Source organism: Pelobates fuscus, chromosome 3 (genome assembly GCF_036172605.1).
Source record: "Pelobates fuscus isolate aPelFus1 chromosome 3, aPelFus1.pri, whole genome shotgun sequence".
Classification (NCBI taxonomy): Eukaryota; Metazoa; Chordata; class Amphibia; order Anura; family Pelobatidae; genus Pelobates; species Pelobates fuscus.
The window spans coordinates 418,625,588-418,642,799 of NC_086319.1; the positions used below are offsets into that span (position 1 = coordinate 418,625,588).

The 17,212-nt window shown below is 44.5% G+C and overlaps 1 protein-coding gene across 2 annotated transcripts in view; it reads right to left on the bottom strand.

Moving 5' to 3' along the window:
• RNF167 (ring finger protein 167) overlaps positions 1-17,212 on the bottom strand; it is a 145,222-nt gene that overhangs the window by 124,022 nt on the left and 3,988 nt on the right. For both annotated transcript variants that reach the window (XR_010090475.1, XM_063449772.1), the window contains exons 2-4: positions 3,119-3,229; positions 1,115-1,201; positions 774-896 (exon numbers count right to left, since the gene is read on the bottom strand). Coding sequence is in view for 1 of the 2 variants with exons in the window: in XM_063449772.1 (XP_063305842.1) it covers positions 774-896; positions 1,115-1,201; positions 3,119-3,217 (309 nt within the window). In the remaining variant the exon portion in view is untranslated. The remainder of the gene's footprint in view (positions 1-773; positions 897-1,114; positions 1,202-3,118; positions 3,230-17,212) is intronic.

Sequence of the window (17,212 nt, forward strand, 5' to 3'; positions counted from 1 at the left end):
ACCTGCAGCACAGTGCCACTCTACACAACCCATCAACCTGCAGCACAGTGCCACTCTACACAACCCATCAACCTGCAGCACAGTGCCACTCTACACAACCCATCAACCTGCAGCACAGTGCCACTCTACACAACCAGTCAACCTGCAGCACAGTGCCACTCTACACAACCCACCAACCTGCAGCACAGTGCCACTCTACACAACCCACCAACCTGCAGCACAGTGCCACTCTACACAACCCACCAACCTGCAGCACAGTGCCACTCTACACAACCCACCAACCTGCAGCACAGTGCCACTCTACACAACCAGTCAACCTGCAGCACAGTGCCACTCTACACAACCCATCAACCTGCAGCACAGTGCCACTCTACACAACCAGTCAACCTGCAGCACAGTGCCACTCTACACAACCAATCAACCTGCAGCACAGTGCCACTCTACACAACCCATCAACCTGCAGCACAGTGCCACTCTACACAACCCATCAACCTGCAGCACAGTGCCACTCTACACAACCCATCAACCTGCAGCACAGTGCCACTCTACACAACCAATCAACCTGCAGCACAGTGTTACTATAGAAAATGGCATCACACTGCAGAAATAATGTTAATTAGCAGCACAGGGATTCGTTGTGAAGCTGTGATTAGATGAATTGATCTGGAAGAAATAAACAGGGGGTTTAGGATGGGGGAGGTAGATCCCTAGAGCATGGGCCATCTAGTCTGTTCGATCTGCCCTCCCCCGAGGGACCCGTGGAGCTTCCTTACCTTAATATCAAAATTGCAGTCGAACCTCTGGATCAAAGCAAAGAATATGGTTTTATTGTCCATCACTGGCGGGGGCTGGATAGGGGTGCAGGCATTGGCGGGCTCAGCTCCGACTAGATACCCCTGGAGAAATCACACGCATTTATAGTAACATCACCGGAATTATAGACTAAACTGAGAATGATGGAAAATCAACCAAGGGATTTCAAATGAAAATAACCAAAGTGGGAATATGGCTAACTATTCCATCACAATGATTTACAATTAAAACATGCAACTTCCTCAGTTCCCAGAGATCCCATGTTAAAAACATCACCAGTGTCACTAGACTCATTACTCACCCTCAGCCCATCTAAGGGCAAAGAAAATCCAAACATCGCAGGGAGATCATCAAAAATCTGTGGAAGGGAACTATTGCGATCCATGTACTAAGGAGAGAGGAGAATTAATTACATAATGTTTAGAAATCTCAAATATAAAAATTGTGTGAGACGCTCTCTTATCCCATTAGTAGGACGTCACTGACCCTATAACTTATAGGAATCCCTGTGTGTGAGATGCTCTCTTATCCCATCAGAGGGGGTCGTCACTAACCCTATAACTTATAGGAATCCCTGTGTGTGAGATGCTCTCTTATCCCATCAGAGGGGGTCGTCACTGACCCTATAACTTATAGGAATCCCTGTGTGTGAGACGCTCTCTTATCCCATCAGAGGGGGCGTCACTGACCCTATAACTTATAGGAATCCCTGTGTGTGAGATTCTCTCTTATCCCATCAGAGGGGGCGTCACTGACCCTATAACTTATAGGAATCCCTGTGTGTGAGACGCTCTCTTATCCCATCAGAGGGGGCGTCACTGACCCTATAACTTATAGGAATCCCTGTATGTGGGACGCTCTCTTATCCCATCAGAGGGGGTGTAACTGACCCTATAACTTATAGGAATCCCTGTATGTGGGACGCTCTCTTATCCCATCAGAGGGGACTTCACTGACCCTATAACTTATAGGAATCCCTGTGTGTGGGACGCTCTCTTATCCCATCAGAGGGGGCGTCACTGACCCTATAACTTATAGGAATCCCTGTGTGTGAGACGCTCTCTTATCCCATCAGAGGGGGCGTCACTGACCCTATAACTTATTGGAATCCCTGTGTGTGAGACGCTCTCTTATCCCATCAGAGGGGGCGTCACTGACCCTATAACTTATAGGAATCCCTTTGTGTGAGATGCTCTCTTATCCCATCAGAGGGGGCGTCACTGACCCTATAACTTATAGGAATCCCTGTGTGTGAGACGCTCTCTTATCCCATCAGAGGGGGTGTAACTGACCCTATAACTTATAGGAATCCCTGTGTGTGAGACACTCTTATCCCATCAGAGGGGGCGTCACTGACCCTATAACTTATAGGAATCCCTGTATGTGGGACGCTCTCTTATCCCATCAGAGGGGACTTCACTGACCCTATAACTTATAGGAATCCCTGTGTGTGGGACGCTCTCTTATCCCATCAGAGGGGGCGTCACTGACCCTATAACTTATAGGAATCCCTGTGTGTGAGACGCTCTCTTATCCCATCAGAGGGGGCGTCACTGACCCTATAACTTATTGGAATCCCTGTGTGTGAGACGCTCTCTTATCCCATCAGAGGGGGCGTCACTGACCCTATAACTTATAGGAATCCCTGTGTGTGAGACGCTCTCTTATCCCATCAGAGGGGGCGTCACTGACCCTATAACTTATAGGAATCCCTGTGTGTGAGACGCTCTCTTATCCCATCAGAGGGGGTGTAACTGACCCTATAACTTATAGGAATCCCTGTGTGTGAGACGCTCTCTTATCCCATCAGAGGGGACGACACGGTCCCTATAACTTATAGGAATCCCTGTGTGTGAGAGGCTCTCTTCTCCCATCACAGAGGGGGCGTCACTGACCCTATAACTTATAGGAATCCCTGTGTGTGAGACGCTCTCTTATCCCATCAGTGGGGGCGTCACTGACCCTATAACTTATAGGAATCCCTGTGTGTGAGACGCTCTCTTATCCCATCAGAGGGGACGACACTGTCCCTATAACTTATAGGAATCCCTGTGTGTGAGACGCTCTCTTATCCCATCAGTGGGGGCGTCACTGACCCTATAACTTATAGGAATCCCTGTGTGTGAGAGGCTCTCTTATCCCATCAGAGGGGGTGTAACTGATTGTAAAGTGTGAATTATCAGCAATTTATTGTAAATGGTCATTTGTTTTCCAAAATTTGAAAAGTGACGAAAGTCAGCAATGTTTTTGTTTGACTATAAACGTGAAGTTCGCTTTGTACAATCCTATATACATGGTATCTTACCGCACAGATGAATGAATTTGTTACTGGAAGGCTGCAGACAGTAATTACGATGAAGGTCAGTGTTTTCAGGCGAAGTCCTGACAGGAATACAGACTCCATCTTTGCCACAATCTGTTTAAGATAAAGTGAGATTTATACGGACTATGTGATTGTTAAGCCATGGATGATAGTTTGCTTCGAGACTAACCAGAGGTTATACATGGCGACACAGTCAGTCCAACCCTAACATTCCACCTATTGCTCGACTACATCACCCAGAATCATTCAATAGCTGGCAAAGAATTATGGGTAATTGAGCCCAAGTGCTGCTGATAGTCGTTTCACATCCCTTGTTTATACGGACCTTCCCACTCCCATGCCCCGTAACTTCCTACGTAATTAGGATCAAGCATGGCGCACAGCGTCATTCCACCGGATATTGTGTTAACTGGACGACAGAATGAACCCTACAGCTTATAATAGGAGGAGCTCGGTTACCCCGATCTAAAAGTGCAATTTGTCACATCTCCTCCAGTCCAGGTTTGGTGAATCGGTTGCACAGCTGCGGTGAGCTCACTCTGTTGCAGACAGAGTCAGTGATTTCATCGTTCTAAAATCTCACAAGCCACAGAGTTACCACATGTAGGGTTTAAAGAAAACGAAATCTCTAATAAACACCAATCTTCACAATTTACGCAAACCTCCACAGGTTCTTATCTGAGTACAGAGTCTAAAACTGCTTGCTCAGGTAAAGTGTGATTAAATAACTCTTGGGCCTCACTGGGGGGTTCCCACTTCCTGCCCCCATCTACGTATAAAGTGACGCATGTCCCAGGCATGCAGCCCCACGTTCCATGGGTGTGAATGCAAACAGTGTAAGGTCACACTGCCTTATCACACAATGGGCGTGCTCGGGCAACAAAGCTCCCAGCTCCAACAATTTCCCAATCTTAGGAGGAGGGAGAGTGACGTGTGGGGTTTATACATTAAATCGTTGCAGTGAATAAAACGAAGAGGGTGAAAATACTCTTAAATTTCCATAAACCGCGCTGTGCATTTAGCTTATTATTTCACCAGGCTCCATGCGAATATACTCACTAAATCAGAAAATGTGGAAATCTGCTTAAAGAACTGCACAATTCGAGGATAAATGAAATCGACAAACTGGGGGGGGGGGGGGCCTAAACTTCACAATTCCGGAGTCAGTTCAACACAGCCAAGACATTTAAACCAAACTGGAAACTTCGAACAAATAACGGATTGGGAGCGTCTCCTGCTGTAGTCACTACTATTTGTAACGATCATTTTACAATTCAGTTCACGGAATTAAACAGTTTAGTGGGTAAACCTTCAACACGTGAGCTCTGTAACGTGTGATTTAGTAGAATACACAGTGACAGCGCTGTAACCTGGGGAATCAATGACAGAAATAGGATGCCTTCCAATATAAATACACAGACTGAGCTAAAGAGCTTACTCTCTAAGCACACAGCGTCTGCAGATTTACAGACATGTTATCCACTAAACCATGAACTGGCAGGGACTCTCTATTTCATGTTAAAATAGCTCAACTGAAAATATAGCTGGTTTGAGAGAATCTTTTAATTCGGATATTATGATCTAGAATCGGAAAATCACTTTGAATTTCTAACAAATCCCGAGAAAAAAATAATCTTCACAGCTGGAATAATGAATTCTCAGTGCCAGGCTGTTCGGCAGAGGCTGTGAATGTTTAACCCTTTAAGGACCCATGACACGTGTGACACGTCATGATTCCCTTTTATTCCAGAAGTTTGGTCCTTAAGGGGTTAAAGCTGCCATATTGCACTTTACATGGTGTGTGTTAGGGTTGTATAAGGTAATGTTTATTGAACAATATATCATGCCCAGAATTCTGAACAGGGAAGACCTATACCAGCAGTACGCACAGATCTGATATATGGTTATGGATTTATAAACATCTGAGCTGTGTATTTATTATTATATCATATTAGGGCATTTACAGATACATTGCTAATTAAAGCACTGGGAGGATTGTACATTGTTTATAATGCATTGTTATTAATTAAATAAAAAACAAAACTGGGTGTTAAACACTGAGAGGGGATAGAAAGAGTTAATGAACCTCATCTATAATCTCATCTATCAAATTCAGATAAAATAATCTCTCTCTTATGATTTACACAAGAGCTAAAAACCAGATTAACCACAGGTTATTTTTGATTTATAGCTTCTGCTGTTGACCTAACAAATTCTGCTTTTGACCGAACAGACACATGCGCAAAAGTTTGACCTGCTGATTCCTAGTTAAGAATCACGCAAGATAAAGCATGATTGACCACGGGACATATGTAGTTCTTGTGCAAGATCAGTTATTTCTGCTTTTAGCCTAAACCTGTATCCTGTGTAACCATTTATTGCATATTTTGTATGTGAAAGTTCATATCCAATACTGTATAAATATGACAAGCATTCTATAATACATTTGAAGATCCTTGGAAAGCCAATTGTGAGGACGTGTCACTATTTGCTCCATCGTTCTTCCCTGAATTCAGCCGGCAACGGAGACCAGAGAACGCCTAAGTTGGACCGAGTTACTTAGGATAGAAGCTGCCTTTCAGCTTGGTGGCAGAGGTGGGATGTAGCCAAACCATTGATTACGGGTGAGTAGTAATTCCTTGTGTCTATTTTGACGCCCTGAATCTATGATCCCCGTGGTTGGTAAGACTACATCCATTTAGGAAAGGCTAGTTTATATACATGGTCCAGATTTTAGTCTAGTAAGGGAACTAGACCGGTCTAGTAAGGGAACTAGACTGTGGTAATTTAAGGTGCCTGCCTATAAAGAGATATAGGTAATTTATTAGTATATAAGTGAATATACTAGAGTTAGAGATAAAGTGTACACAAGTAATGAAACTTGCCTTCTCTGCCCCCTAGTTGTCATTTTTCCCCCCCCCAACGTTATTGGGTTGTGGGAAATTGTTTAGTTAGACAGTAATAGACAGGATTTAGTATATATGTGAATATACTAGGATAAAAGAAAAAGTGTACACAGATAAATAGGTTCACCTTGTCCACCCTCTAATTTTCGTTAGTTAAGTCTGGTGGTGGTTGTGTGTGTGAATAAGTGTTTGAAAGAGGTGTCCTAGGAATGGGAAATAACATGTAAGGATATGAAGTAGTTAACTTTTCTTGTTTATATGTATTTTATGCTTAGATAAGGTTTATAATCATTAGTGCTGACTGTACGGATATGAAATAGTTAAACTCGTTTTGCTTTATTCTTTATGTCACATAGAAGTATAAGCTAATTACTCTGTTTTATTGTAAGTTATTTTACATGGGATCTGTGTGCCTGGTATGATTTTTGTTTGTAAATAATAGAGAAACATTTACATTTTCAGTGGTCTAACACAGGCTTCATTTTGTGCTGTAAGCTAACCTTTTTATTGCTACAGATGTCTACTGCATATGTTTTGTGTCTTCTATGTCTCACATTATATGTGTTATTTTAACCCCTTAAGGACCAAACTTCTGGAATAAAAGGGAATCATGACATGTCACACATGTCATGTGTCCTTAAGGGGTTAAAGGTTTCTACCTGTGTTACTAAGGCTCTTGGAGACTGACCGGTCTAAGGTTTGCCATGCCTTTTAAACATGGTTTAGTATAAATTTTTAAGTCTCTGAGAGTTCTGAAAGATTCGGGTGAAACCATGTCTGTGTAATCTGGTCCAGATGTTTTGTTCAATTTCTAGAAGATTTAAGTTGATGCAGAAGCATCTCAGATTAGTTAATGGAAGTTTTATACAAATAGTTGAGTTATGAGCGCGCTATATAAATGGATCCTTTTCTTTATATACAATACTATAGTAGAGTAAAGTAATGAAGTTAATTAAGAAAATGTATACATAAGAATCCCTAAAATGAATCTAATCTAATATTGGTATACCATAAAAATATGTTCTGATTACAGCTGTTAACTGTTTATTCTGTGTAAATGGTGACTGTGATAACGTGTGAAGTGTGAAGCTTAACTGGAAAGTGATTTAATTTATATGTTGCTTTAAATTATAATTGAATCAGTTTGTCTCAGTCTAGTGATACTGATAAGAATGCCAGCCAAATAACATAGCAAATTACGGTTTTATTAGCTGTTGAATATTAGTGTTTTGGCCAAGAGTAGTTCTATGAGCTCAGAGAGGCTCTGTGTTGTGGTCTGATATAGCTATATGGGAATGGAGATTTAGAGGTGTTAGTTTAAGACTGTTTTCATATTGTGTCTACCCGTGTTTCCTAGGAGGGACACAGAGTGTGTAGTTGCGTGCAATGAATGTGTTTTCTGTATTGGCATTTCTGCTGGGTACCCATTATGTGTTTCTACTACGTCTGTTTTGTGAGATGACGTGTAATATTACATTGGATGCTGTGTGTTGTGTTTTATGTATTTTATTATCCATGGTGTAGGAGTTTAACTAGCAGAGTGATTTGCATATCATTAACGCAAGCATTTAGTGTTTTTACAAAAGGTGAAATGCTGTCCAGCCGGCTAGAATGAAACAATTGTATGCTATCGCTCCTGGAGTAAGAAAAGCGCTTGTTACATCCCACTTGAAAGGGGCCCCGCAAACTTCTGCTGTTCAAATCGTGGGTCCACGTTTGCATTTGCAAATTGATTAATCCTGAAAGTCATTCTTTTACTTATAAAAAGGATTGAATGGACAAGATGTCTCTCCCTCATAAAGGAGTTCTAATAGGGGAGTATTGTCCAGCTCAGAGTTAAAGTATATTGCATTGTTTGTGTCAAAGTAAGATTCATCTAGTATGCCTCATTGATTATGGGGTAATAATAACATGGTATTTTTAATAGAGATTAGACAATTTCTGAAATGTATAAGTGAGGTAATTTTAATCTCCTAAATTTCTGTATTATATTTGTATGGGTAAATGGAAAGCATTTTGCAGATCCAGAAGAGGATTAATAAATAATATAATAATCTCACTAGGTGCCAAATTATGCAAAGAGGCTATCCAAAGTACGCACTAACGGGTTAAGCTTGTTTTCTTGATAAGCGTATAACATTCAGTTTTGTGGTTAGACTTTTGATACTCAATTTGAAATATGTCCCAACTACATCCTTGCACGGCACCAGGACAGGTCTTAGTGTTTTCAATATATTATAACAATGGAAAAGTACCTAACCGCATTACGCTCATGACACAGACTGTCAGCATTGCAAGCCCTATATGAAGGCTATGCTTTCATTGTCGATATATATACCCCTAGACAACCTTGCTTTATATGCACAATTTAACTATCCATTCAACCTTTAAAAGCTTATTAATATTATAACTGTGTGGTACACAGGGCCGGATTAAGAGCCCAGTGGGCCTGGTGCTGACAATTATGATGGGCCTAATTACGGAATCTTATCGACCAAAAACACTAAAACAGTCATACCTCCCAAGCGTCATGTATCTGATGGAGATGGTGTTGGAGGGAAACTCATAGGATGCAGCTATAAGAAAACACATACTCTATGCTAATCTCTCTAATTTATGTTTTCATCTTTCAAGTAAATCCATACCCCCTAACAGCAGTGTCCAGTGAAGCAGGAAATCAATAGGCGCGGTAAAAGGGTGTGCCACTGGTGCGAATCACGTGACCAGACCTGCCAAAAGGGGTGAAAATGCCCAAAAAGGGGGCATGTTTGTCCAAAGAATTGGAAGGCCAGCCTGGCATGAATGCATGTCAGGCTGCCTGCCAATCCTACAGGCTGTCCAACTAAGGGCATACTATGCAGGCAGCACCCAGGGCCGGACTGGGGATACAAAGCAGCCCTGGAAAAAAAAATCTATGCCAGCCCCATAAGTCATTGCGCCATATATTGTTGCATGTAATATGTAAGGCTATGTCTTGCCACCCCAGATAATAGAGTTATGTTATATATATATATATATATATATATATATATATATATATATATATATATATATATATATATATATATATATATATATATTGCTTTTTCTAATATAATATATTGGTCCTTTCAGAGTAAAACATTTAATTATACAGTAAGCATACTCACATGCAGACACAGACAATCTCACTGACACACAGAAGCTCATTGATACACAGCCTCATAGACAAGCAATTTCACTAATATACATAAGCTCATTGACATAAAAACCCAAGCTCACTCACTAGCAGGCACACACACACGCAAGCAAGCAAGCTCACTAGCAGGCGCACACACGCACAGCTTAATGTAGTGTTTCTGGTGTCTATAGCCTGTCCCTGCAGGCTTTTGAATGTAAACACTGACTTTGCAGAGAAAAGGCAGTGTTTACATTGCTTCCTAGTGACACCTTTAGTGACAGACACTCAGACGGTCACTAGAGGCGCTTCCTGTGTCGGTGCGGATTGGCTGAGATCATCAAGCTTGATGATCTCAGTCATAGAGGCAGAGACCAGCACGACGTTGGAAAAAAAAAAGGTGAGTAAAACATTATTTTTAAAAACACACACTGACACACACACACACACACACCCCATGACAGACACACACACACACACACACACACACACACACCAAGACAGACACACACACACACACACACACACCAAGACAGACACACACACACACACACACACACACACCAAGACAGACACACACACACACACACACACCAAGACAGACACACACACACACACACACACACACACCAAGACAGACACACAGCATGATACAGACACACAGCATGACACAGACAGACACACACACACAGCATGACACAGACAGACACACACACCGCATGACACAGACAGACCCACACACAGCATGACACAGACAGACACACCGCATGACACAGACAGACACACCGCATGACACAGACAGACACACCGCATGACACAGACAGACACACCGCATGACACAGACAGACACACCGCATGACACAGACACACACACACACACACACAGCATGACACAGACACACACACACAGCATGACACAGACACACACACACAGCATGACACAGACACACACCATGACAGACACACACCATGATACAGACACACCGTGACACAAACAGACACACACAGCATGACACAGACAGACACAGCATGACACAGACAGACAAAGCATGACACAGACAGACACACAGCATGACACAGACACACACACCATGATACAGACACACCGTGACACAGACGACACAGACAGACACACACACACACACACAGACAGACACACAGCATGACACAGGCAGACACACACAGCATGACACACACACACACACACTGACATACATACTTTTTGGTACCTGTGGGTGGGCAGACTGATCGCTGTGCTGGCGGCCGCAGGGGAAGCTCTTCTGGGCCGGCGGCCGCTGGGGGAGCAGGCTGTTCTGGGGGAGCAGGCTGTTCTGTCTCTGCTCCCCCTCCCTCGCGCGCAGCTTAATGAGACCGGAGCCGGAATATGATGTCATATTCCGGCTCCGGTCTCTTTCTAGCCCGCGAGGGAGGGGGAGCAGAGACAGAACAGCCTGCTCCCCCAGAACAGCCTGCTCCCCCAGCGGCCGCCGGCCCAGAAGAGCTTCCCCTGCGGCCGCCAATCAAGTTCTCCCTGCGGCCGCAGGTCACCCCGGCCCCAGGTGCCGACGGCCCACCGGGACATTTCCCGGTATCCCGGTGGGCCAGTCCGGCCCTGGCAGCACCTTGAGCTTGACATAAATGCATCTAATGATGCGCTCACTCCATGCTTTCTAAGGACTGTACCCTAGCACTCGCTGGTCCACTAGTCTCCTTACCTTCTTACTAGCAGGCAGAAGTTCCTGGTATATAGTCTGAGACAGAGAAAATGTGTATGCAGTGAGTGTAGAATAAAGAGGACATGCCACAGTGTTAGAGAGACCAACATTTGCATTATCTAAACTAATTTTATTGTCAGCCAGTCCACGCAGGTTTTGTTCCCATGCATCCCTCTTAACCCCTTAAGGACACATGACATGTGTGACATGTCATGATTCCCTTTTATTCCAGAAGTTTGGTCCTTAAGGGGTTAAGCTTCCAAACTTAAAGGGACACTATAGTCACCAGAACAACTACAGCTTATTGTATTTGTTCTGGTAAGTAGAATCATTCCATTCAAGCTTTTTGCAGTAAACACTGTCTTTTCAGAGAAAATAACTCCACTGGCCGCTCCTTAGATGGCTGCTAGAGGTGCTTCCTGGGGCAGTACTGCCTAGTGTGCAGCTCTGCCATTCAGTGTCTCCACCCTCTGCATGCAGACACTGAACTTTCCTCATAGAGATGCATTGATTCAATTTATCTTTATGAGGAGATGCTGATTGGCCAGGGCTATGTTGGACTTGTGCTAGCTCTGCCCCTGATCTGCCTAGTTTACAGTCTCAGCCAATCCTATGGGGAAGTATTGTAATTTGCTCAGACCGCCACTTCTGATGATGTCAGCAGACAGTCTGTTCACAGAGCCAGCAGCTGCAGACTTGAATACAAGTCATATTTTATTATATTTAGGGAGGCAAGAAGGGACCAGGGTGGTGGTTTTAACATACTAGGGTCAGAAATACATGATTGTGTTCCTGACCCTATAGTGCTCCTTTAAGCAAGAGTATGTGAAGAGTAGTTAAGGTTGCCACCTTTCTTGGAAGAAAAATACCAGCCTTAATCATTTGTATAATTAATTAGTTAAGCATGACATCACGTGATGTAAATCACAAGGATTGACATCAGAGAAAATTCTGTAAAATCACCAACAAACTACTCACAGTTTGATTCTGCTGTATAGATGAATTGCTCCCAGTGTCTCCCTGTCTCCCAGTGTCTCAGTCACGCAAGTCACCCAGTGTCTCAGTGTCCCTATGTATCACAGTGTCAGTGTCCCCATGTCGCCCAGTCCCCTAGTTTCCAAGTGTCTGTGTACCCATTTCTCCCAGTGTCCCAATGTCTCAGTGTGTCCCCAGGTCACTAGGATACTGGGGACACAGTGAGACCCGGGGACACTGAGAGACCCGGGGACACTTAGAGACCCGGGGACACTAGAGACCCGGGGACACTAGAGACCCGGGGACACTAGAGACCCGGGGACACTAGAGACCCGGGGACACTAGAGACCCGGGGACACTAGAGACCCGGGGACACTTAGAGACCCGGGGACACTAGAGACCCGGGGACACTAGAGACCCGGGGACACTAGAGACCCGGGGACACTAGAGACCCGGGGACACTAGAGACCCGGGGACACTTAGAGACCCGGGGACACTAGAGACCCGGGGACACTAGAGACCCGGGGACACTAGAGACCCGGGGACACTAGAGACCCGGGGACACTAGAGACCCGGGGACACTAGAGACCCGGGGACACTAGAGACCCGGGGACACTAGAGACCCGGGGACACTAGAGACCCGGGGACACTAGAGACCCGGGGACACTAGAGACCCGGGGACACTAGAGACCCGGGGACACTAGAGACCCGGGGACACTAGAGACCCGGGGACACTAGAGACCCGGGGACACTAGAGACCCGGGGACACTAGAGACCCGGGGACACTAGAGACCCGGGGACACTAGAGACCCGGGGACACTAGAGACCCGGGGACACTAGAGACCCGGGGACACTAGAGACCCGGGGACACTAGAGACCCGGGGACACTAGAGACCCGGGGACACTAGAGACCCGGGGACACTAGAGACCCGGGGACACTAGAGACCCGGGGACACTAGAGACCCGGGGACACTAGAGACCCGGGGACACTAGAGACCCGGGGACACTAGAGACCCGGGGACACTAGAGACCCGGGGACACTAGAGACCCGGGGACACTAGAGACCCGGGGACACTAGAGACCCGGGGACACTAGAGACCCGGGGACACTAGAGACCCGGGGACACTAGAGACCCGGGGACACTAGAGACCCGGGGACACTAGAGACCCGGGGACACTAGAGACCCGGGGACACAGAGACATGGGGACACAGAGACATGGGGACACAGAGACATGGGGACACTGGGAGACAGGGGGACACAGAGACATTTAGGGAAACTGGGAGAAATGGGGACACTGAGACACTAGGGACTGAGACACTAGGGACACAGAACTGGGAGACATGGGGACACTAAGACACTAGGGACACAGAGACATGGGAACACAGACACTGGGAGACTAGGGGACACTGGCTGGGAGACAGACACTTGGGGACACTGGGAGACATGGGGACAGTTGTGGACATAGACATGAGGACACTGGGACATAAAGGGACACATGGGGTCACTAGGCACACAGAGACATGGGACACTGGCTGGGATACACTGGGAGACATGGGGACATAGTGTCTCTGTGTCCCAATGTCTCAGTGTCTCCCAATGTCCCTATGTCTTACAGCATCCCCATGTGTCTCAGCATTCCCATGTGTCCCGGTGTCCCCTAGTGTCTCAGTGTCCCCATGTTTTCCAGTGTCCCCAAGTGTCTCAGTGTTCCTAGGTTTCCCAGTGTCTGTGTCCTAGTGTCTCAGTGTCCCCCAGTGTCTGTGTCCCCTAGTGTCTCAATATGTCCCCTAGTGTCTCAGGGTCCCCTAGTGTCAGTGTCCCCATGTGTCCGTGTCCCCATGTGTCTCAGTGTCCCCTAGTGTCTTAGTGCCCCCATATGTCCCCTAGTGTCTCAGTGTCCCCTAGTGTCTCAGTGTCCCCATGTGTCCTCTAGTGTCTCAGTGTCTCCATGTGTCCCTGCTGCCTTTCCCCCCATCCCTCACTTACCTGAGCTGCTGTCTGGACTCTGTGCTGTGTTGCTGCTCCCACCAAGATCAGTGAGTAGTAGAGAGGCAGGGAGGGATATGCTGTAACTTCCTATCCCTGCCTCTCTCCACACACAGTAACCCCTACTGGCCGGTGCTGGTATTGCAGAGTAATCTATTTATTTTCTCATTTATTCTGAGAAAAATACCTGCATTTGTATTGCTGGTATTACTGCAATACCGGCAGGGCCAGGCAGCCTCAAATACCGGCTGTGCCAGTAAAATACCAGTGAGGTGTCAAACCTAAGAGTGGTGTGGTAAAAAAAAAAAAAAAAAAAAGATTTTTTTTTTTTTATTTTTTTTTTTAAATGGGCCTATTCCATGGGCCTGGGCCTGGAGCTGCAGCTCCACCAGCCCCTATGTTAATCCGGCCCTGGTGGTACACAAAGAGGGGAATGAGTTAGGTAATCCCATCCTGCATATGGAATAAAGACAGAGGTAGAGGATTTGGTCCAAGGGTCTAACTTTTGTAGAGGTAGCAACTTCAGCATTGGTGGAACACACTGTTCTAATTGTGGATAGCAGGGTCACTGTAAAAATGAGTGCCCAAACCCACCCCCACAGATTCCTCAATACCAACCACAGCTTCCAACCTATACCCACACCCAACAAGCCCAGCCTAATACACAGATGGTTCATGTTTTTAATATTTTATATAGTTTTAGGTGTTTATCCAAGAGTATTGAATTATTCGGGATTATTAAAGTAATTAATTTTGAGTACCAAATCAAGGTTCAAGTTTAGGAACAGAGTTTTACTGGGAATTATCCCTATATGTATATGTTAGTGTTTTAATATTCATCCTGACAAGCATTTCTATAGAGTGAGTGCTTCTCTCATCCATACAAAGGCATTCCAAAGGGGTATTATGTAAAACTTCATAGAAGACAGATTGCATAAAATATCAGCAAATATAAGAGAAGTACATGTTACACAAATTAAGGGTTTAACCTTAATCTCTGATTTAAGTTTTAGCCTAGGTAATTAATTAATGTTGTATTGATCCTTGTGTTTGTATCATTGTAGAGACCGTCCTGGAGTGTTTGTGCCGCCTGATTTCTGGGACTACACACCAATCTCTCTGGCTGACCATGCAATAAGTATTCTGCAATTACATCTGTTTGGCCATTATCCATGCAGGCCGAAGAAACTGAGATACTTATTTATGAGGACATAAACTTTGCACACAAGAACCTGGAAAGTCCTGAAGGTGCAGTGCTGTCTAATACCGCTGGTTCTGTAATAACCCTTTCAACCATTGGGGTGTTGCACAGAGCATTGTGGGGAAAATCCAGCAAACAAAAGAAGAACTATGAAGAACTATGAAGAACTATGTGTCAGCCATATTGCTACCCTTAGCCATTTTATGGAACAAAATGCCTGGTGTCTAAACTGATTTCTTTATACTCTGTGAAAGACTTATTCTATTTTTCTGAACTATGCTGGACTATTGAACTATTGAATTATTTTTATTTTTGTAGAGTTAGCCGGAGAGAGAGGAAGTGTTAGCTGACCCAGGGAGGAATGTACTATGTGTGTTTTTGATATATGTTGAGTGTGCCAAGGATGGATTCCCATGTTTTGAGGAACTGCGTGAGGTTTTGACTGGACCTTTGGAACAGGGAAATGGTTAAAAGATATAGGACGCAAGGTCCTGGTTGTGCTTATTGTCAGAATTTCAAGCTTGACTATAAATTTATCTCATGAATTAATATGTAAGAAGTGTTTCCCAATTCCTCCCGATACCCGAGCTATTTAATCACAGGTGCGGGTATTACAAGTCATAAGTGGTGTCAAATGTGAGGGGATGACAGGTCTAACACGATCGCGGCCCCACTCAGGTTTACCCCAGATGTGCTTTTTCCTCAAATATGAGTTTTTGCAACTGGGTTTTTTGCCTGGCCCCAGATCATCGGGTGGACTGGTAATCCTACACCCCGATCCTGGGACGGGGGATAGGTATTATTCCCACTTTGACTATATGCGCCCACTTCCGTGGACAAAGGAGGAAGACAACTATTGGGAATACTATACTTTGCCCATATTTACCTAGGGCTTATGATACAGATGACCGGCTGGTTAGTCTGTTTAAAATTATTGGGGCTCAGATGGATGGAACACCGGGACAGATTGGGGTTATAAGCCACAGAATGCATTAGATAAAAAGGATAAGAATGGGAAGTCCCTCTTGAATAGAATGACCCTAACAAAGCCAGGTACATGTACCCCTACAGGGCAAACTGGGAACTCCATGAAATGTACCTTAAATATTGAAAACCCCAGTCCCGGAGATCAAGGTATTTATTTCCCTCCTCCCAGCTAAAGTTATCACGCCCTTGCACATCTTTGGCGATTCTCTTTCTGTGTCTAAAGCAATACCTGTCTCCAGTCGAAGGAAGAGGGGAGTGCCCATTGGTAGCCTTGATCCACACATTTATTTAGACACTATAGGTATCCCACGGGGTGTCCCCAAAGAGTTTAAAGCAAGAGATTAAGTTGCAGCTGGATTTGAATCCATATTTCCTATAATTACTGCCAATAAAAATGTTGATTGCATTAATTACATATATTATAACCAGCAAAGGTTTATTAATTATACTAGAGATGCCCTGCTGAACAATTACAAGCTACTTCACAGATGACTTTCCAAAATAGAATGGCCCTGGACATGATTCTAGCAGAAAAGGGGGGAGTTTGTAGATACATTGCCTCAGCAGTATGTTGCACCTATATACCCCAGAATACTGGCCCCAATGGAAAAGTAACATTAGCAATACAGAAATTAGAAGATTCAGCAAAAGAAATAAAAAGTAACTCTGATATAGATAATTACTGGGGTGATTGGTTTAATTTTTCCTCTATCCTTAATTCATTCAGAACCATAGGTATGATCTTAGTTATGGGGGCATCTATATTTCTCTTCTTTTATGTACTCACCAGAGTGATATTATGCTGCATCCACAAACACACACCCCCCGTCACGTCTAATACCTCCACCAACAGTTTACGCAGACTACTTACAATTTTTTTTACAATATTTGTTATAAAAACATTGGGTGTTGTTACATTGTTTATAAACACGGGGGTTTGATACATTGTTTATAAACACTGGGGGGATTGATACTGGGGTGTTATTACATTGTTTAGAAACACGGGGTGTTGTTACATTGCTTAGAAACACGGGGTGTTGTTACATTGCTTAGAAACACTGGGGGGATTGATACTGGGGTGTTGTTACATTGTTTATAAACATGGGGTGTTGTAACATTGCTTATAAACACTGGGGGGATTGATACTG